Source organism: Anser anser, assembly GCF_964211835.1.
Source record: "Anser anser genome assembly, chromosome: Z".
Classification (NCBI taxonomy): domain Eukaryota; kingdom Metazoa; phylum Chordata; class Aves; order Anseriformes; family Anatidae; genus Anser; species Anser anser.
In genome coordinates, this window is record NC_139723.1 from 11,753,470 (window position 1) to 11,774,431 (window position 20,962).

A 20,962-nucleotide genomic window follows, 5' to 3' on the forward strand; every position below is an offset into this window, starting at 1 on the left:
TGGATAATGACAGGACAAGGGGGAATGGTTTTAAACTAAAAGAAGGGAGATTTAGATTAGATGTGAGGAGGAAATTCTTCACTCAGAGGGTGGTGAGGCACTGGAAGAGGTTGCCTAGAGAAGCTGTGGATGCCCCATCCCTGATGGTATTCAAGGCTGGGCTGGATGGGGCCTTGGACAACGTGATCTAGTGCGTGGCAAACCTGCCTATGGCAGGGGGGTTGGAACTGGGTGATCTTTAAGGTCCTTTCCAACCCAAGCTGTTCTATCATTCGATGATTTTCCATGAAGGTATGAGGTTCAAATACATTTTCTGGTTTTCCTAGCTATTATGTCATCTACAATGACACTTATTAGCCTAATTTCGAGATTGTACCAGGGATAGTTAAAGAATGGTTTCATTTTGGTACTATCTTCATATTTTAATCCTAGACAATGTTTTAAAAAAATCTCTCTGAAAGCCAACAAATACTTGTATTAAATGCTTATGTTCTGGTAATTTTATAAGCAGTACATTCAAAATGTATTTTTACACAAATTTATCAGAAGTGATGTAAAATAATCTCACTGATCTTGGGTCTGTAGAAAACAATTGACCAGTGTCGTTGTGTTTGTCTTCTCTTCAAAACTTTTAGGGCCATTTAGACTGATAACATCTATCTCCAAAATACTTTCTTCTGCTTCCATAGAGAAGTTTCCATCCTCTTTAAGCATGTCTCTGTTCACTAGCTTGTATTTAGGTAATACTGATTAATACACACTTTTCCTGGTGGGAAGAAGCAGGTAGGAGGCAAAATCTCAATAAAGATCAATGATTTTCTCATTTAGCTACTGTCTTTTTGTGGTCCAATAACAAATGTTCACTACTAGATAGAATTCAACCTTTAATATTGTGATAAATGGTATCTTATTGCCAATTTCTGGATAGCTGCATTGCTGATAGACTTGAAGAGTCTTGTGGGAATATCATAAAGTATTTGAAACAAGGATGTCAGTTTTGCAATTAATAACAACAACAACAAAAAAAAAGACTAGGTGACCTTTTCTTTCCCTAGAAACGTCAATTTTATATCTTTATTACAATTTATGACAACACATGAATGTCCTCACCCAGGGTCTCTTTCTCTTTTGACTGCCAGTAAATGTACAAATAATAGAGTTATACCTAATTGAATTTTGAAAGACCAAAGAGCAGAGCTCATGTTGTTGTTTTAACCAAACAGAAGCACTCTCTCTTTGTATGCCAAAAATGAATCCATAATATTATGAATCTGAGGCTCCAAGTCATCCTGTTGACTTTGTGTTGCCAGAGTCTAAAAATACAGTAACTTTGAGGTGCTTTCTAATTGAGATAATAAAGGTTTCTTTACAATGGATAAACGGTATCTGAAAGCTGAATTGATTATGAAACAATTCTGAGAGCAAAGGTCAAGGTATTTACTATGAAAGGTTTGGTTATCAGATTCTTCCCTCTTTCTTCCGTCCTACAAAGTGTTGATGCAAATAAACTACCTGGTGACAAAATATAGTTCGTCTGTAGCGGAAGAAGCAGCTGTAGGAAAGGAATCCTTAGATACTTGAAGAGAACTGTTTGCTTTATAGGATTTCATCAATATTTGTTTTCCTTTTTCATAATCAAAAATCCCATAAGCATGTCTTTTCATGGATAACATAGTTTGGTAAGTTGTCATATACCCCATCTAATGATTGTAGCACTTATACACTGATCTTGCCTTTAAATGCAGCAATGCTAAAGGTAAGAGAGAAGGATAATAATAAAAATGAATGGGACTTGGTTTTCTTCCTGTACCCATCGAAGAAATTACCATGAATTGCTGCCATAACTAGAAGTTGTTACCAAGTTTGGCACAGCTGCATAACAAAGCCAGAATTCTTGTGGGTGAGTTCAGGAAATGTGGCAAAGGGAGCATTAAGCTCATTGCTCAGTTCTTTCTCTTCCAATATTACCTGGTATTCTAGGATCAGAAAGGAAAAGATGTCTGTACATCTATCTGGAATTCAAGAAATCACAACACTGTTCGTTTGTTTGTTTGTTTATTAATTTTGAAATGACACAGGAAGGGAGTGCTGTTTCGCATGGTACTCTGTTCTTTACTTTTGCTTTGTGGCTTTCCATCTCTCCTCTTAACTATTACCTTCAGTCAGCATAGCTGTCAAAATGACACAACTTGCATACAACAGCAGGGAACAATCAGCAGCAGTGTCAAGTCAGCAGCCTTCTTGCATGATTTTCCTAGATCCAGCAACAGTAGTGTGCTTCCACATAAACTGATTGCGCCTAAGTCTTTCTATCTATCCTTATAGTTTAAAAATTGGGGCAGATTTTAGTAACATCAAAACTTCTGTCAGAATAGCTTACATTCTACTACCTCAGACCCACTTTTAAGACACTAACCCTGGGGATACCCCTGTAGGAATATTTTCCCAGTTTCACAGCAGAGGGGGGAGGGAGAAGCCAAGACAGGCAGAAAGGGGTTATCTTATCTGAGGTCACAGTGAGCTTGTGGCAAAGCTCAGTTTGGACTCCAACCTAAAACCCACAGATAGCAGCCCTTTTGCTCTGTAAAACTGCTCTTCTGATTAGCAGCAACGGTCAGCAGGCTTTATCACCTAACATGCTCTTGCTATGAGATGTTTATGGCATGCTCTGATGTCTGTTTCATCCAAGGCCTATCCTCCATGGAAGTGTTGCAGAAGTATTCAATATGTAAGGTTTAATAAGGTTTGATCAAATTCAGGCATCTTGCACTTGAATTCTTTCACAAAGATCCCATTTCTTTTTTTTTTTTTTTTTGGTCTTGGCTTCATTTGTCAGGAGTTGAGACAATGGCATAGATAATGGCATTACATGGCACCTGAAAGCACACATAGATACACTGCAAACAACTTGAGTGGTAATACTTGCTTTGTAGCAAAATGCATTACAGGACAATGCTTTTCCTCCATGCAATATTTACTAAAGCATTTCCGTTATAACCTGAAGAGGGACAGCCAATTTTTCAGTTATTTCTTTTTCAACAACTGCAGTTGCCTATTCTGGAAATAAAGTGGATAACCAGAAAACAGTTATTAATCTGACTCATTTTTAAATAGGCTAGGAACGCAGAACGAACCTCCTGTCAAGTTACCATTACTCTCTTCATCGCCAGCTGGAAAGAAGTGCTCGATAGCAAGCTGTTAGAGAATGCAACTGCTTTATGAAAAGCTAAGTAATCTGGTAACAAGGATGAATTATATTTATTTAGTCTGGCTGAAGATGTTTGCTGTGTTTTTAGAAATCTGATTGCTGAAAGAGCTGTTACTATCGAATGTTTTGTCTTTATATGTCAGAATAAGTAGTGTAATCTACGCCAAACATCCTTACAAAATGAATGTGATTTACATGATATAGTGACATTCACTGTCTGCAAAGAAGACAGAACAAATGCAGACAACTGAGAAGATGTTTAATCCTGCTTGCGTTTTTTTGATTTTCGATTATCTCTATTTAGACACCTGCAAGGAAAAAGCCACACAGGAAACTTCCATGTGTCTCTGAATGAAATCAATTACTTTGACCATCACAACTGTTTTCTTACCACAAAGAAGAGAAATGGAAGCAAATACTGGTACAGTTGCCTGCCAGGTAGTGAGATGTAATGCTGTTAGGGTCAAGAGAAATATTAACATTACAAACTGGATCCTTTAACTTTGACAGGGAAAAGATTAAAAATCTTATGCTCTCTGGAGCAGAAATTATGTATCTTTTCCTGTATTTTCATGAGACAGATTTTTGTACGAAATATGCTGAATTTGCCCAAGCTGTATGGCTCAGCATATTGTGACACTGATCTACCTTACTCTCCCGAATCTTTGTCTTTGTAAATAAAGTAACTCAGCACCTTGGCAGGTGACCACAGACCAAATGTGATCTGTGTCTTTTTTCAGTATCTGATTCACATCTGGATCCAGATTAAAAAGACTGTTGGGAGCCTGCTGTGAACAGGACAAAGACTTACTATTTTAACTAGAAATTAAATTGAAACTTGGATTACCATTTTCAGATTACAAACAGAGCAAAGTACTGGAATAGATTGCATGTGAATGCTGTGAATCCAACATCACCGTCATGGTAAAGATTAGGATAGACAAGTATGTCAAGAATCATTTTATGTAGTCAAGCTTGTGTTAGAGCAGAAAAATGGATTAGATGACCTAACATCCTTTTGACCCTTATTTCTTATGATTGTGCTTTGAATGTAAATATATAAACAACATAGATGTAATTAAAGTAGCCTTGATTATTTTGTTCTGAAGTGTCTTAAACCAATCAGCAAACAAGTTTTTTCTTCCAGTTTAGGTCTTGTATTTTCTTCAATCAATACATTTCCTTGTAACTTTCTTTAAAGAATGTTTATATGTTCTATTTTTAATTTATTATCTTTATTAATATAATAATATTTCCCTCTTTACTGCATGAAGTGTTTATAATTATAAGAGGTTGCTGCTACTACTCTTTATGAAAGGAACAGTAGAAACCGAAGTGTCAGAGGTTTTGTATCTTGGTTGGCTACTAAGGAAGAGGAAAATATGTCATTTGCAAATCATTTCCAATACATTGAGCAGAACATCTCTCCGAATCACCTCTTACAGTGATAAACTACTTACCACCATTGTGAATGTGTGCCTTCAGCTCCAGTAGCTTATCATAGAAATGTGTGGTACCAGCATCTATAGCATGTTGTTCTAAAAGCAGGATCACTTGTGAGGACTTTGGCCAATGCCAGGGAATCAAGTCACTTTGTGTCCTGGTTGAGATAACTAAGGGTAGCAGAAACTGGTTAAAAATGTATGCATACTTAAGCTGACAGAACAGTAATTAGGAATATAGGAAGTGATCACCTTATATAAATAAAAGCAAAATAAGAAAAATGGTAGTTTTATGAAACTGGATTTTATTTCCATTGAAATCAGATGCACAGTTTGGTCTTTGTTGTTGTAACACAGCAGATGCAGCAGTGAAAGATGAAGTTATGTTACTTAAATTCAGTCCTGATGGCAGGCTTGACTGCCTTAGCGGCATCAATGCAAAGCCAACACAGTGCATGAGTAAACTCCTTCAGGAAGCTCATTAGAGTGTATAAAAGTTGCCTAAATCTGTCTTTGTAAGGCTTCCCCCATTCTTCTCCTTGGCATTGGCACTTTTCTATTGCAGTGGTGATGAGCTTTAGGAGAATTATTGGTCATACACCAGAAACCACTTCAGGCAGCATGGCTGGTGTTGATTAAAAACAGCATCTGGGGACACTGCTGTATGCTGAGGAAGGCCTACAAGGGGAAAAGTGCTCCTTGATTCCAAGTACAGGTACGTACTTCACGTTAAATTTATAAAACCTGACGTGCCGGCGGCCCAAGAGCTGTCGAGCCACCGCTTCCCACAAGCTGCCGTCACCGAGGGCGCAGCGCCGCCATTTTGTCCAGTTCCTGTGGGGGGCAAGGGGACTCCACGGCAGGCGGGGGCATGGCGGGGCTGGCACCCCGGGCGAGGTGTGACCTTCCCGAGGCGCTTCCCCCTTTCCCACTAATCATAAACAACCCTTCCCTCCGCTTCGCCCCCCTCCTTCCCGAAGGCTGGCCACCACGGAGCCCTTATCAGAGCTGCCACCCGCCCGCCTGGGGCAGAGGCGGCGTCCTGGGGAAGGAAGGGGTTGTGCCAACGAAGAGAAAAAGTATATATATATAAAAAAAAAAAAAAGGGAAGGAAAAAAAAAAGTTTTGCGGGCAAAGGCTCTTCGGCGGAGGGAGGAAAGGGGCCTGTCCGAGGGGAAGGCCGGGGGCGGTGATAAGGGTCGGCCGTCCCGGGGGCAGGCGCTAGGGGCAGCGCGACGCCAGCTGGCGGGGAGGATGCGGAGGCGCCGGGGCCGCGCAGCACTGAGGGGCTCGGAGGCGGCGGGGACATGAGCCCGGGGGGCGGCCGGGCCCTGGGGCCGCTGGTGGTGGTCCTGGCGCTGGTGCTGGCTCCGTGTGCGGGGCGGCGGCGGGGTAAGTGCGGCCCGGCTCCATGTGCCGCCGCCGCTGCCGTGAGGGCGGCGTCCCGCAGCCGAAGCCGGGAAGGGCGAGGAGGGGACGGGAGCGGAGGGTTTGGGGTGCGGTGGTGTCCTCCGGAGTCCTCGGGATGTCCCCGCGGTGTCCCCAGGGTGTCCCCGGGGTGGTGGCGTCGAGCAGGGGCCGTGCTGTGGGGCTGGGGCTCGGGCCCGGCTGGGAAGGTGCCCTCAGAAGGGCTCCCGGGGGGGGCCGGGGCTTGTGCCCCACTGAGAGACCCTGGGGGCTGCTGAGGGGAGTGGGTTGTGCAGCTTCGTCTCTTAGAGGTAAGGGGGTGGAAAAAAAAACCTTTTTTTTTTTTTATTTATCTCCCGGAGCAGCAATCTGAGGAAGACACTCCCATTTCTTATCAGAAGATTGAAGGACCACGAGGGAGTTCTTACCGTGGCTGTTTTTAAGAGTAGTTTTCTAATCGATGTTGGCTACCGTGAGGTGCTGACAGGTTTTTGTTTTCTGTTCTCGCCAGGAGCAAACAGAAAAGTGTATGCAAGTGTTGGGAGTTAGGAGTGGGAGCCCGTCGTGCTTCCTGCGAGCTCCGAGGAAAACGAAAACACTGTGCACGTGGACAGGGAAACTGCCCTTCTGATAAATTTGAGGCATAAAAAAGCTAGCTAGAGTTTTCAGCTGCCTTCTACTTAAAGTCATGTTTACTTGTTTGGAAACTATGTAGAAACACACAGAATTTTGTCAGAGGTGTAACATATGCTGTCAGATTTGTGTTTTGTAACAACCACACCATCAGTCTCAGTCCTAGCTGTCTTAGAAAAGTAAAAGGTCCCTGGTGCTGTGACCAGCATGCTGAGATGGTATCAACCTCTGCGCTGTGTGTTATTTTTAAGAAATGTAAAACAGGTGTAAGCATATACAGGCTTTTTGTCTGCATTCAAACCATCTGTTCTGAGGTTTGTTGCTTGGAAAGTGAGTGCATGTCTGAAGATAACAGGAACAACTTAAAAAAAAACAGAAATGCACATAATGCACAAAAAGTATGAATACAAATAGGGGAGTAAGTTCTTACTTTATGCTAGTTTCATGAATGCTTACATCCCTATCAAATTACATAAATTAGGTATTGTGTGATAGGCTGCTAAATTACTCATAAAATAAATTAATTTCTAAGATGATTTAAATAAAGTCACTTCTGTGCTAGTAGCATTCTCAACATCTTTTTTATGAATAGCTTATATACCATATACATATGGATGATATAAGATACCAGTAGACCAACAGATAGCCCAAACATCCATGTGTAAGTGATAGAAAAAAAAAATGATGGAACAAATGAGAAAAAAGAAAACAAAACCAAAAAAGGGGAATGAAAATGAATGTAGAGAGAGATTAACAATATTGAATAGAGCTATTTGTTATATGTCACATAAGCTTTGCTAACAACTGGTTTGCTGTGAAAGAATAGATGGATGGATGGAGAAAACTGTCCAGTATAGATATTTTGTTTAAGCTTCCTTTGTTGGTGTGTCTGAATATTATGGCTTTGGTTTTCCTGCCTGTTTGAAAATGAGGTAGAAGGAGATGGGATTTTATTCTATGTATTCTGATCAGGATTTTACCTCCACTTCAAATTCTGTACCACTTACCCATAGCAGACCAGCTTTAAGTTTTGTTGTTGGTTTTTTTTTTAATTGTTTCTTTTTGTTCTTAAAGCAATTGTGAACCGATCAGTTCCAGATGTTTGCGCGACTTGCCACATTCATGCTACATGTCATCAAATTGAAGGAAAAAGTGTCTGTATCTGTAACTACGGATTTGTGGGGAATGGAAGAACCCACTGTCAAGGTAGGCTATGTGTTAGTAAAATGGTAGGAAATTGTACATTCTTAAAACGTCCTTTCTTGGGTAATATTACTGAATTCTTCAAAACACAATAAGAAATTTCTGATTTCGTGGCAGAGATTCCAAAACGTAGAATATGTGTGGATTGTTTTTTTCTGTGTGTTTGTGCATGTGTTTTCTTTTTTCTTTTTTAATGGCTAGCTGTGTGCAGTACTTCACTTGTACTGAATGTAAGTATTGTTTTATGCTCAGTTTTTGAGTTATTATTCAGTTTCTAGTCTATAATGAAGAACTGTAAATTCATTTTGTCTTAGAAAATGGGGGCTTTTTTAGAACATTTGCTTTCAAAATGCAGTGTATTGGAATGGATTATTTAATAATTTTTTATCCTAACTCCAAAACAACAACAACAGAAAGTTGGTTCTACTTCAGTATTCTTTTCAATCATTGCGAACTGAGAACTAGACAATAATGCTGACAATTAAAATTGTCATTCTTCACTGATTTTTTTCCAGTTATCTCAGGTTACCGGACAATTAAAAATTAGCTTTATAAGCTGAAGGTCTCTTCATAATAACAGTGTGCCTATATACACAGATTTCTTAACTGTAAATACCTTACATGAAGAGTGTTATTTAGCACTTTTTTATGGCTGTAATTGATACTGTCCTTTTAGTACTATCTCATACATGCCAAATCAGTATGTGAATCAGAGGCTGACATCAAATAGTGTGTCTCAGTGAATGTAACAGCTTACCACTGCTTAGGGGGTAAGGTCCTCAACCTCTGATACCTTCCGTTCCATCTTTTCCCCTTCCTCCACAAGCATTGACACCCACTGGGCCCAGTTATCTCATTAAGCTGCATATTTTGCCATGTTAATTGTCTGCCCATTGAGTGAGTGGAGGAAGATCAGCACAAGTTCCATAAGTGCAGACAGTGCATGCTGGAAGGAAGCGTAGAGAAGAGCAGTCCTGATTTCAGCAACCCTTAGGTCAACTTGAGCTGTGTCGTGAAACTTCATTCACGGTTTCATTCAGGAACAACAACCTCTATTAGTCTAAATACTCCATTTTTCAAGCAGTGTTTACCTCACAATTATCTCTGAAAGAAAAACAGCAAGGGGAAGTCTGATTGCATAAGAATGAGCGAGACGAAGTGGGTATTCTAATTTTTAATATCTCTCTGATGTATTTTAAATATGCTTGTAGATAAAGACGAATGCCAGATAGGAGCCAACAAGATCTGCGGAAATCACACACTGTGTCATAACACACATGGAAGTTTTTACTGTGTTTGCCTTGATGGATACCGGGCCTCTAACAACAACAAGACGTTTATTCCCAACGATGGCACGAACTGTACAGGTAGACACACAAGGAATCTTGATCACCAGGAATCCAGAACTTCATTTTCTACTGCGCAAGTCTTTCCTTCTAGTCATTTCAGAGCTTACTTCCTGAAACTGTACCAGAGTACTTTCTGCTGTGTGATGCAAACACTTATTTGACATCTATGTTCTAACAGCTATGAATTGGTTCAATTTGTCATTCTTTACTCTGTTACTGTAAATTACTTTTTCAAAGTCACACTTGATCAATAATATCTCCAGAAAAAGAATCTAGATTTAAGAAAATAGGATGATACTTATCTTTCCCCCTGGAATGTTGTCTTCTTGTTTAGTGTAAGATATTAGTCTGCTCCTTGTTAAGTTCACGGACTGTTGTGATTAAGATATTTGCAGCAATGGGATTTTTCTGGAATTGCTGTAGCAAGAAATATGTTAGAAACTATTTTTCAGATGAAACAAAAAACACTTTAAAAGACAGCTAGCTGCAAAATTCTGAGAGTCTCCTCCTTCCAGATGCTTGAGCACCAGGCATGATAAGCTCCTTTGTTTCCCGGAAGAGCAAACAGGAGTTACGTAGAACCCTTCAGGGAATGCTGTATTTGTTTTGAAGTTGGGTCCTATGGTAATTAATTTTTTTAAATCTGGCATGATGTGTATATGTTTTTCTCTGAACTTTTAGATATAGATGAATGTGAGGAGTCTGGGCTATGTGGTCACAACGCAAGATGTGTAAATACTGAAGGAAGCTACAAGTGCTATTGCAATGATGGTTATAAATTAGAAAATGGAACGCATTCTTTTCATCCAGATGGGAACAAAGTTTCATGCCAAGGTGAGCGTCTTTGGATACTGTGTGCACAAGCAGGTAAAATTGAATCTGTCTTGATCTGGTAGTACCTGCTATGGCCTGTGCTTTTAAGCAGCAGGACAGAAGCCCTCTCCACGGACTTGACCTGTCGTATGATTATTTTTTTCTTCTTCTTGGGTTCAACTTTTTCCAGTAATACCGAGGTGTTAGAGTCAACATGGGCTGTGATTGCTACAGACTCTTGGCAGTCATTCAGATGTGCAGCATCAGGGAGGCTTAATAGTGCAATAAAGGTGACATAGTTTCTGAACAGGGAGGCAATATGGCATAATCCACTTGCCTGTGTAATCACACTGCTTGAAGGGAAGGGAAGAGAGGATAAATAGCTTGTGAGAAAGGTCAAGTGAGTAAAACAAGCCTAGGGGAGAGGAATAATAAAATAATAATTTACCCATCTGTTACGTACTTTGCCACCTGCATGAATAAACTGCACTGTTTATCTTGCTGTGAGGGGAAAAAAAAAAAGAAAACAATCTTTCGATGTGAAACTGTTCCTCCTTTCCCCTCTAGTTTTCACAGATGAAAAGGGCTAGCAGTGTTACTGTAGCTATCAGAGTACCTGAAGAACCCAGTTGGAAGGAACTGCCTTGGTTATACGCAGCTCTCATTTCCCAGTCATAGCAAGAACCATCACTAAAACTCACTGCCTGTAGTTTGCCCCGTTTTCCCAGCTGGAATGCTCTGCTTTGTTTTACCAGAACTGCAGTGTCCTGCATCTCACCAGCCAACCCCTCCACCTGCGGTGTGTTGGTGCTGACAGTGCAAAGTGGAGGAGCTCTGTGTGTGCCCCCACTCTGCTTCAGTGGGCTGCAGGGGCCAAGGGGCAGACCATTTGATTTCAGCCTGTCTGTAGAACCTCACTTTCCCTGTGCCTGAGGAAAAATAGCTGTCTGTTAGGGCCTGAAGTCTGCCTCTCAGGTTGAAGAATAATACCACCACTGCTGTAACGAGACTGTCACAACTTGGTGTTGTGTGTGGCTCCAGCTGTATGTCAGTAAAGATGTAGCTCAGCACTTGGATCGTGGCGTTCCTCAGACCATGGCCACAGCATCACCTTGGCTTTAATCTTCTCCTTTGGTGAGCCCTCAGATTGATCAGGCTAGGCGGGTTTTGTGATGCAGCTGTCCTGTCAGCTCTTAAAGTGGTTGTCTGTTGCGATTTTTGTGCTGTGAAGGCTCTTCACCCAATCTTTTGCAGAAATTAGATGTGGCTCCCCTCCTGAAATGGAGCATGGCTACATTGTAGGAAACTACAGCTCGGTACCAGGCAGTACGGTTCATTATGAATGTGAAGAAGGGTTTTACAGCGATGAGGGAAAGTTCTCGTATTGCACTGCAAATGAAGCTTGGGAGCCTGCCACTTTACGCTGTAAAGGTGAGAAGAGTTTTTGTAATTTTAAATCTTTCCTAAATTCTCTACTAAAGGGGTATATGGATGTATGGATGGCAAAGTGTGTTTGTGAAAGGCAATAGACATAGCTTAAATAAAGGGGGGGCGGGGAAGGAAGGTTATTGAACCTATTTTCATATTTAGTAGATTCTGAATTTGAGAGTACTTCAAAATCAATATACCATTTGCAGCATCAACAATGAATTACTGTTTCTGTCAGGATTCTTTACAAAGGTCTTTTACAAAAGCAAGCTTATTTTCTAGTAATTGTATAATAAAATCATGCCACCTCCTTTTGTTACTGTAATGACATTTTTGATACTGACCCTTGCATTTTTACAGATGCCACAGCGTGTTCTTGTGTCTGTCAGCTGAGGCCTAGCAAACATCTAGACTGCTGTAGCAATTTGTGGGAAAGGCCACTGAGTTGGAAGGTATCAGTGACCTTTCAGGCAAAGACACCATTTCTCTGACAGCTTGTGAAGCTTTTTCCAAAGGTTGACTGTAGCTGCAGAAGAAGCATCTGTACCACCCCTCAACTCTAGATATCTGAAGCGTGCAGTTCCTCCCGAGTGTCTTTGAAACTTCTACTTGCTTTGGTGTTCTGATTGCTCATTCTGGTGAAATGCTACTGCTTACCTACCTTACTGCTAACTGCGGGACTCTGTGTTCCTCTTGTGAGTAGACAGAAAGCCTGCACATTAGCTAACTAAGACTAGAAGTGCTAGTTAAGAGAAGTGTAACAGTTCTACAGGGGAGAGGAAGATTGTCATCCTGAAAATGATCAGTTAGAGAAGAGAGTGGTGTACGATTCTTTCCTGCTTTCTTTATTTTTAGAGAGTGGACAGAATGTAGTATTTACGGACGTGTGCATGAATAAGGAAAAGGATGCTAAAGGAGGATGTCTGGAAAAAGTGAAATATTAAACAGCACTAGAAAATTCATGAGAAAGAAAAGGTTAAAGAATTTAATATTAAATTATTAGTAGCAGTTACTGCTAAGTAACAAAATACATTGACATTGAAAATAAAGGAATTGAAATAATATTTTTCCCCCAAATAAGGACAATGAACTAAAAAACAAAAAGGAAGTGCCCAAAATCTCAAAAGGTCCCTAAATAAAGCCTGTGGAATGCAGCTCTCATGAATTACTGATAACATTTATTTTTTTATAAATATTCTTCATTGATATTTTGGTCATGTTACTTTTTGAATTCCTGCAGTCTAACAGCAGGTCAGCTTGGAGTTTCTGAGCACACTTCCAGTTGTTAAATGAAATAAAACACCTCAAAACCCAGGAAACAACCCATGAGTTTGAAATGACAAACTATTTCCCCTTTGTATTGCAATTTCTTTTCCTGGATTTCAAGTAAAACTTCTCTTTTTGTAAAACTAGCATGCCTGATTTATTTATTTATTTATTTTTTCTCTGATCAGTCTTTATCACAGCTAACTGAAGAACTTCTCCTGGCCAGGTGTAATGTTGTCTTGTTCAGCAAAATCAATAAGTTTGTCTTCTGTCTTCCTTTCTACGCTAATTTAGGAGTTTATTTTATGTGATGATAAAAACTGATCGTTGATGGTAGGCCAAACTTGGTGAGATGTCTGACCTCACAATAAGACACTGAAAGTGGAACGTACCTCTTTTTTGATTTAAATATATGTAAATTGTGTCTTCTAAGAGTACAGCTTCCCTTAAATATTAATAACAAAAATTTGAGGTGAAAAGTCAGTTTTCTAGGAAGTTGTGTTGTATGTGGAGAGGCATAGTTAAACTGTTGAATAACAGTGTTTTGTCATGCTAATATGAAAGCCTTTTAGAAAGTTGATTGCTTAAGAAAAACGGGAATCGTAGCAAATTTACTGCTGTTTTTGTGCTACTTGACTTCTTTGTTTTGTGCATTTGTGAATGCCAACTTACCGTGTTTGTGAATAGATCCGCTGTTACAGTGTGCTTTGAACATCATGTAGACTCTTGCTTTAAGAAGAAGCATCTGTCTCACGTGTTGCTACCTCTTTATGGCTTTGCATTTCTCTGGTCTTTGTGCACTTTTTAAAATTTCAGTTCCTAAAGAGTTTCTGATTGTCTGCCTCCCTCTGACTCACTGCAAATGGTATAGAATCAGAAGACCGCCCTTAATCTGGTTCGCAACATCAGGAGATTCGTAAGGACAATAACAACCCAGGACATTCTCTTTGTATTAGCAGCCAGGTTGAGGAAGGAGTCGCAGCTTGCATGCCATGCTGAGAGGAAGGGCTGACAGAACTCACTTAGTTTGGAAGCAGCTCCAGAGTAGATGCAGTTCTGTCAGCTGCGGTGGGAGTGTCACAGAGGACTTGAGGAAGAATTGGACGACTGCAGGAGAAGAGAATTCGTTGATAACAGCGGAAGAACCTGATAAATGGGACTGCTGCCATCATTACTTCTGCACAGAACAGTTATTTTTCCTCTTTTGTCCTCTCCATAGGTGTGGATTGTGGGGTTCCACCTTCTATCCTAAACGCACGTCCAACATCTGCAAGCAAGACCACGTATGGAAGTAAAGTTACTTACAGTTGTGTTCATGGCTATTTTATCGCAAGTGGCAATCAGACTGCAGTCTGCAATGCCAAAGGACAGTGGGATGGTGCTGATTTGGTATGCAAAGGTAAATCAAATCTGCCTTTGGATTAATTAGGATAGATACTATTTCAGCCATCACTATAAATAGCAGTCACAGTCATCAGTTTGAGACACCTTCTCTAGGAATTTGGTTTATATGGTCTTCTGGCATATGAAGTACAGTCACAAAACAACAGCCATATTTTAGGCAGTTTTTAATCTGTGTTGTTAATGAAGTTGCAGTAATTCTTAAAAATTAACATTCTAAGGACAAGAGCTACATTTTCGGTATTTTTTGCATGTTAGACATCGGGATTTCCACGAGATGAAAATTCAGCCAAAACTGCTGCTATTTCCTAGCTTAGTATCTGTTCTGTGGTTAAAGCCACTACTCAGAAATTGAATCATTATTAGTAGTTAGCCTTTCCTTAAAATTCCAATACATCTTCCAGTTGCTAAGATTGCTGAACCATGCTGTTGTTACTTGACATAACTCATAAATCCCTTCTGTTTTTGTGATTTGGAAGAATGTAGCCTAACAAGTTCCTTGTTAAGAAAGAAACAGGAAGTAACATTAAAAGAAAAAGTGCTTTACCCAGCAAAATTTCTAGTGTATGGTTACTATTGAGATAATATTAATAACTATGTGACCTGAGGTTAAGTACAGTCTTTAGTCAGTTTTTACACTGACACAACTTCAGCATTCCATTTGCAGGACAATTAATGTCTCATCAGCTCAGTCCCGTGAGGCCAAGTCTTCTGTTCATTGCAATCAAATGTAGTCTTTTTTTTTTTTTAATGGTGTTTCAGCCACTCTGTACTATTAAAATCTTCTTAATATTCTTGTTTAGGGTTACAGCTTTAAATAAAAGGTTGTGTGTGTTACACATATATGTACTTCTGCATTTCTGCTTTTCAGTCTGATTACTGGATAGCTGTAGGCAGAGAGCTGTAGTTAAGGAGCAGTAATTTTTGTATCTCATCACATACTGTTCTATATGTTAAACATTCTATACATGTAAATTAGTTATTCTAAAGCTTTTTCTGATGTTTTGTAATTGATACACACATTCATACACATTGTCATATGGAAAGGTACATAGTCATTATGATAGACGTATTCCACATTGCAATATATACAATTAACTTTTACTCTACAGTCTTCATTTTTTACTTTATTTTCCTTTTTTCTCAAGTAGAATTTTAGAATCACTCAAGATCATTTATTGAAGAGGTTTAAAAGTTTTGTTTTCGGTGTTTAAGCTTTAGTGAAGATAAGATTTTAATTCTTATATTGTTTACTTTTCATAAATGAAGCAATGCAAAACTAGGGTTTAAGGTTCCTTATTAATTGGAGAGCGAATTTTAACCCCAAATAATATTCTTTCATTGATTTGATATTTTTTTTTATTCTTGTAGTTCCCTGAAGACAGTCGAGTAAATGAACTAATTTTGAAGCAGATTACCATATCTTTTCAGTTACCTCTCCAGAGGTCTGAACAATCCATCAGATCTTCCCCCAGAAGTACTGTTTCTGCTTGTCTGTAGCAGCCTCTTCTTTTTTCAAAGCTTGAGTTAAATCCACTGGCAAGGGGACATAAGCCTCTTGATGCTGTTCTTCCATGTCGCTCCTTGGACCACTTACCATTTTTCAGCTCTATTGTTACTAATGATTGGAAAAATAAAGAAATAAATAACGTGGTGGAGTGTTGTTGTGGGAAGATAGCTCCATTTCTAAAAATTTGCTTAGAGATCCTTGTTCTCCATTTCAAAACAGGATGCTGTTTTATTTTACTATTAATCTTGAAGGATAAATGCTCCACCTTTTTATAAATTCTCCAGTCATGAAATTCCAGGTTCTGAAACACTGACCTGACTTCCAGAAGTCATTAGGAAGTAAGAAAATGTGAAGTGGTGTTTGCTGGGACTATTCACATCTCCTTCAATTCTTTGACAGGCCGTCCTTGTTTCCATTTTCAGGTTTTGTTATAATGTTTTTTCTGTTCCAGAAATAGACTGTGGCAGACCTTTGCTGATTCCACACACAGAAATCATCTGGGATAACTCTACCACTCTGTGGAGCAGAGTGTACTATCAGTGTAAAGAAGGATATTATTTCGATGGAGACAGGAATTTTTCAGAATGTACAATGGATCAAGAGTGGGAGAATATTACTTACGTATGCAAAGGTAAATATTACTGTAGGAAGTTTTTGTAGGGGTGCGCTATTTAAATAGTTTCTAATTCCTGTTCTGAAGGTAGGGTAGATGGAAAGCAAGAAATGCCTTTTTAATCTGCAATGTAGAGAATATGATAGTACTTTCAGACAGAAAAGGCAAGGAAGAGAATGGTAACCATACAGTGATTTCTAGGGGATGTCATGGCTAGATCATGCTGTATCTGCCTTGCTTTTTATTTCAAACAGAAAGGGACTAATGCTAAAAGGGACTAAATGCTAATGCTAATTAGGTACTAATGCTAAGGGACTAAAAGTGGAGTTTGATTCCAGCACTGAGAACATTGTGCTCTAAAAGACAGGGAAACATCATCAGTCGAGAAGGCGGCATTTAATAATACTCTCTTCTGGGCCTGATACTCTCGTTGTGGTCAATCTTATAGTAGGGGCAATGGACTTGAAAATTCCTTTCTTTTCTTCTCTCCTGATACTCAGAGTAAAATCTGTTTGGAGTTTGTTTGGGGACCTTTCCAGCCTAGATCTCAGGCTTCTCTGAATTTCAGTCCAGGAGGATTGTCTTATAAAAGAACAAATCCTGAGAAGGGAGATCTGTGAGGAAGGTGCTGTCATACTGTGGGCTTGAAAACAGGATGTAATGACATTTTAATAATAGCTAGGAATTAGCAGATGTCTTGGACTGTGGTAGCTGTGCTCCTCAATATTGTTCTGCGTGAAAGAGGTATCTTGATGACTGTCCATCTCTTGATTTTAAGTAGCATTGCTGTCTTCTGCAGATGGTAATGCTCCTGTAGGTTTGTAGCATCCGTATGTTTTCCAGAGGGACTGGAAGTGTCCCTTTGACCGCTTTGTCTGCTACCACTTCACAGACCAAACCTTTACACAGAGCGTGGCCTCTCTCGCCATGCTTGATGTCTTGGATACTCACTGCAAATGTAAACCACATGAGATTACTTAAAATGTGCACACAAACAGGTCTCTCACTTTTTATAGTGCCCTAATAAAAATGGAATTGCTGGTGTTAGAAGTCATGATTCATACTTCATTTGTGTTGCTCTCCTTTCTGAATGCATCGAGCACTGTAAAGCTTTGAAGGGTCAGAACCTGCAGGCTGCCCTCACAGGTTTACTGTGGATTTCAGCAGGGTCTTTGTGAGAGCCAGGAGGGTGAATTCCAGCTCTAGCTGTTGGATCAGACAGCAAAAGAAGGTCATAGCTATGGACAAGTAGAATGGAAACACCTTAAAGAAATGGCTTAACTAGTCCAGACGTATTTGAAAAATCATAAATAAGAAATTAGTACAAAAGTCTCTAACTTCTTAAACTACTATCTTTTTAACGCTTATTAGCAGTAACAAGTGTCTTTCAAATGAAATAAAATTGCTGTTTTCCTCTGTAGAGCAGGAATGCATGGTTTCACTTTTTTTTTTTGTATTTTTTGTAGCAGAAAATTCCTTGGTAAATCTGGGAAATTTTTTTTAGAGTGAAAATAAGATACTCTTGTGAGAATAATGATTCTGTCTGTGTAACAGAAGGGCTTTGGCTATAATGCACGAGAGCATGCAGCAGTGTAATAAAAGATAGTCTAAAACAAGAAGCTTCATTTTCACCTTGTGAATTTCAGAGAGGAAATTGTCAAAGCTGAGCTTTTTTGGTAGTAATATTTGTGTTACCTGCAGAGGTTGTTCTGGGTATGTGCAGGAAATGTTACGCAAGGTAACAATTTATTTACAGTTGCATATTTTATAAAAGGGAAATGTATAAAATGAAACCTTCCCACTCTGTTTTTTATTGTTGTGTATATTCATCATAGCTGTGAGAAGGCCTGAAAAAATTTGTGCCTTGGTTATGTATCTGAGGTGCTTGCTTCTAAATCTTCACTTGCAAATGCAGTATATGTTATTAACAAATCTGTAAGGGTATCTGTTTGTGATGGGCAGGGAGAGGAAACAGAGGGTTATTTGAAATGCAAGTGTAGAATGAGTTGTTTCTGTCTTTTAGTGAGCTTTTATGCAAATGTTTGACCACATACGTTGGGTTAGTTGCTCCTCATTATTCTGATCCCAGAAAACTCCTTCTCTCTGTCTGTTTTCTGTGGAGGTAGTTAGTATTCAGTGCCGTGTTTATCATCTATTGATGTGGGTAGTGACAATATAGTGCCTAAGAAAGGAATACAGTTTACCCAATTTCATTATTTTTATCCAAAGAAAAGAAAATACAAGTTTGCTTTAAAGAATAGCTTCTCAGTATTTAAATATGTTTCCAGTAACCCTATTCACTGTATTTTTAGACATGCATTTACTAAAACTTCTTGGATATGTTAAGTGAAATACAGTCCTTGCAATAGAAGCAACTGCAGTACATGTGTGGGAAAAGTACATGGCTATGTAAAACGAGTGAATTGACCTGTGTGGGAAGGTGATGCACATTACTGGTGAAGCATTCAAAACTCTGGCAGTAAGAAACAGCTTCTGGTAGTCATGAGGGAAATGTGACCTCTGTGTCACTGTGATGCTAAGTCTGACAGCACAGGTTTCTCACTGATAAGTTGGGAGTTGCCTTCCAAAGTAGTGTTAAGCAGTAAAGGCTGTCAGCAGTTTGTAGGATTCTTATGCACAGAGGATGAGATGATTCAGTCCCAAAGTGTTGTGATCCTGGAACTCAAATAGGAGTTTCCCCTGTTCTCTATGCCCGTACCCACTGCATCTGATCCTGATGATGGAACTTCTTCAGTGTCATAACTGTACGTGCATGCTCTTTTTTTACAGTGCTTCTTACTCAATGCGATATCAACTGCCTCTCTTTCACTGAAGGTTAATTTTCTGTTTCATTTCTCTGTATTGTGGCTCCCCATTTACGAACAGAGTTTAGCTGCCTGTCTTCACCTCTGGTGACTGTTGAGATAATAATGTGGAACTTGAATATTACAATAATAATAAATATCTTAAAAGCATCTAGGGAGTAAGTGTTGTTTTTGAGCCACGTCCTAGTAAATGTGTGTTGTATGCCAACGCTGAAGATCCTAAGGGATGGTGGATACTTGCTACATACATGCTGATTTCTTATAAATGCTTCTTCTGAGTTCTGAAGGTTTAGAAGGAGGAGCAGTTTGATGAATCAGTTCAGAGAAGGCACAAGAGATTGTCCATACCGTGCACTTTAAAATGTTGCAAAAGAGGAAATGAATATTTTTATGTTGTAAAAAAAGTCTTGAAAAAATCAAAATCTGAATCTGGAATAAACAGGGTAGGACCATCTTTTCAGGTGTAATTTAACTGCAGACCCAAAACAAAGATAATTTTCATGCAACTGAGAGGGCCTACATCCTGTCTTTTTTAATCAGAGTTGTTTTTTATTTGCTTTCAATTTTCCTTTTTCTCCTGTGCTTTGTCCTTAATCTCAAAGGCTATTTTCCCGTCTAGCTGGATGTCAGGTTTTACATTTTCAATTGTACAATATAGGGATGATACAGAAAAATAGCTGGGATGTTTCTGTGGTGGCAGTGTCAGTAATTTCCATGCATCAGTGAATGGGTTAATGATCGCTCTCCTACTAATTTCTATTCCCAGCCACGTGTAAATAATTCATGTCAACAGTTGCAAGCTTAATAGAAAAGGTGTCACTCACATCTGTGGGCATTGATTCAAAACCCAGTAGGAATAAGGACCCCATCAAACAATTGGGATAATTGTAGCCATCAGTGAAAAGGATCTGATTGGCCTGATTTGCTATAAAGGGCTAATTTGATATGTTAAATCCAGATATATGGTAATCTGATAATTTTTTTAATTGCCTGGAAAAAGCACATGTGGAATCTGTGTCTCAATAGGTGCTGCCCCTTAGAACAAAGCGATGGAACCCAGTGATGTTAAAAAAAAAAAAAAAAAGTGTAGCTTTTTGCTCAGTAGGGCTATTTAGTCTTTTTGTTAATTTGGTTTCAAACAAACTATTACTCAGTTTGTGATGGCAAATAGTAGTCCCCAGAACCTCTTTCACTTGGGGAGTAAATCATGTGCATTTCTAGTTCCAGTCCAGGTAATCCCATCTAATCTGTCGTTGTTGACTGATACAGTTTTCCTTTATGTATGCTTACAGTTGTATCTCTTTACATTTTTGTCAATCTGGTTCAATTGCTGTACTCCTTATTGTCTCCTGGTAACATTTTTAGGTGAAGGAAGTAGTAAATCATTAGCTATCTGTCTGCTTCTTCCTAAATGACTGTCCATGCCTGCAGCTTTGCTGTTTTTTTTTGTGAGTTTCCTCTGTGTAAATTTAGGGGCAGAAGGTGGAAACCTGCTGAAGTTTTCAATGCTAAATAAACTGGAAGCACGTGTGTTACCAAAAATGACAAAACATCTTTAAAAAATATGCTATCCTAAAACGTACAAACACTGAAGATACCTCTTTGTAAAATAAGTTGTAAAAATGCCTGCAAACAGTACTGTGCAAGATGAGTTTGCCCGTATGCCATGGAACAGGTGCCTTGAAACAGTCTGAGTAGAAGTTCCCTTTGAAATACACTTGCAGACATTTCATTTCTGTGCCTGAACATATGTGTACTGCATGTTGGTAGCAGATGGCATTTGCAGCGTTATTCACAGCTTTTACAGGATTGAAAACACAAAACATACAAAAAAAGACAACATTTTTTTTCTTTCCTCTAAATT

General features: G+C 39.3%; 1 protein-coding gene across 2 annotated transcripts in view; it reads left to right on the forward strand.

Moving 5' to 3' along the window:
- Positions 1-4,943: 4,943 nt before the first annotated feature.
- SUSD1 (sushi domain containing 1) overlaps positions 4,944-20,962 on the forward strand; it is a 47,479-nt gene continuing 31,460 nt past the window's right edge. The window contains exons 1-7 of one of the 2 annotated variants that reach the window (XM_083816873.1): positions 4,944-5,729; positions 7,765-7,896; positions 9,105-9,260; positions 9,924-10,076; positions 11,310-11,486; positions 13,969-14,148; positions 16,112-16,291. In XM_083816873.1, coding sequence (XP_083672999.1) covers positions 5,522-5,729; positions 7,765-7,896; positions 9,105-9,260; positions 9,924-10,076; positions 11,310-11,486; positions 13,969-14,148; positions 16,112-16,291 — 1,186 coding nt within the window. In that variant the 5' untranslated portion in view covers positions 4,944-5,521. Of the gene's footprint in view, positions 5,730-5,805; positions 6,043-7,764; positions 7,897-9,104; positions 9,261-9,923; positions 10,077-11,309; positions 11,487-13,968; positions 14,149-16,111; positions 16,292-20,962 lie in introns of those variants that run through there. The other variant, XM_083816874.1, reaches the window with a different exon arrangement.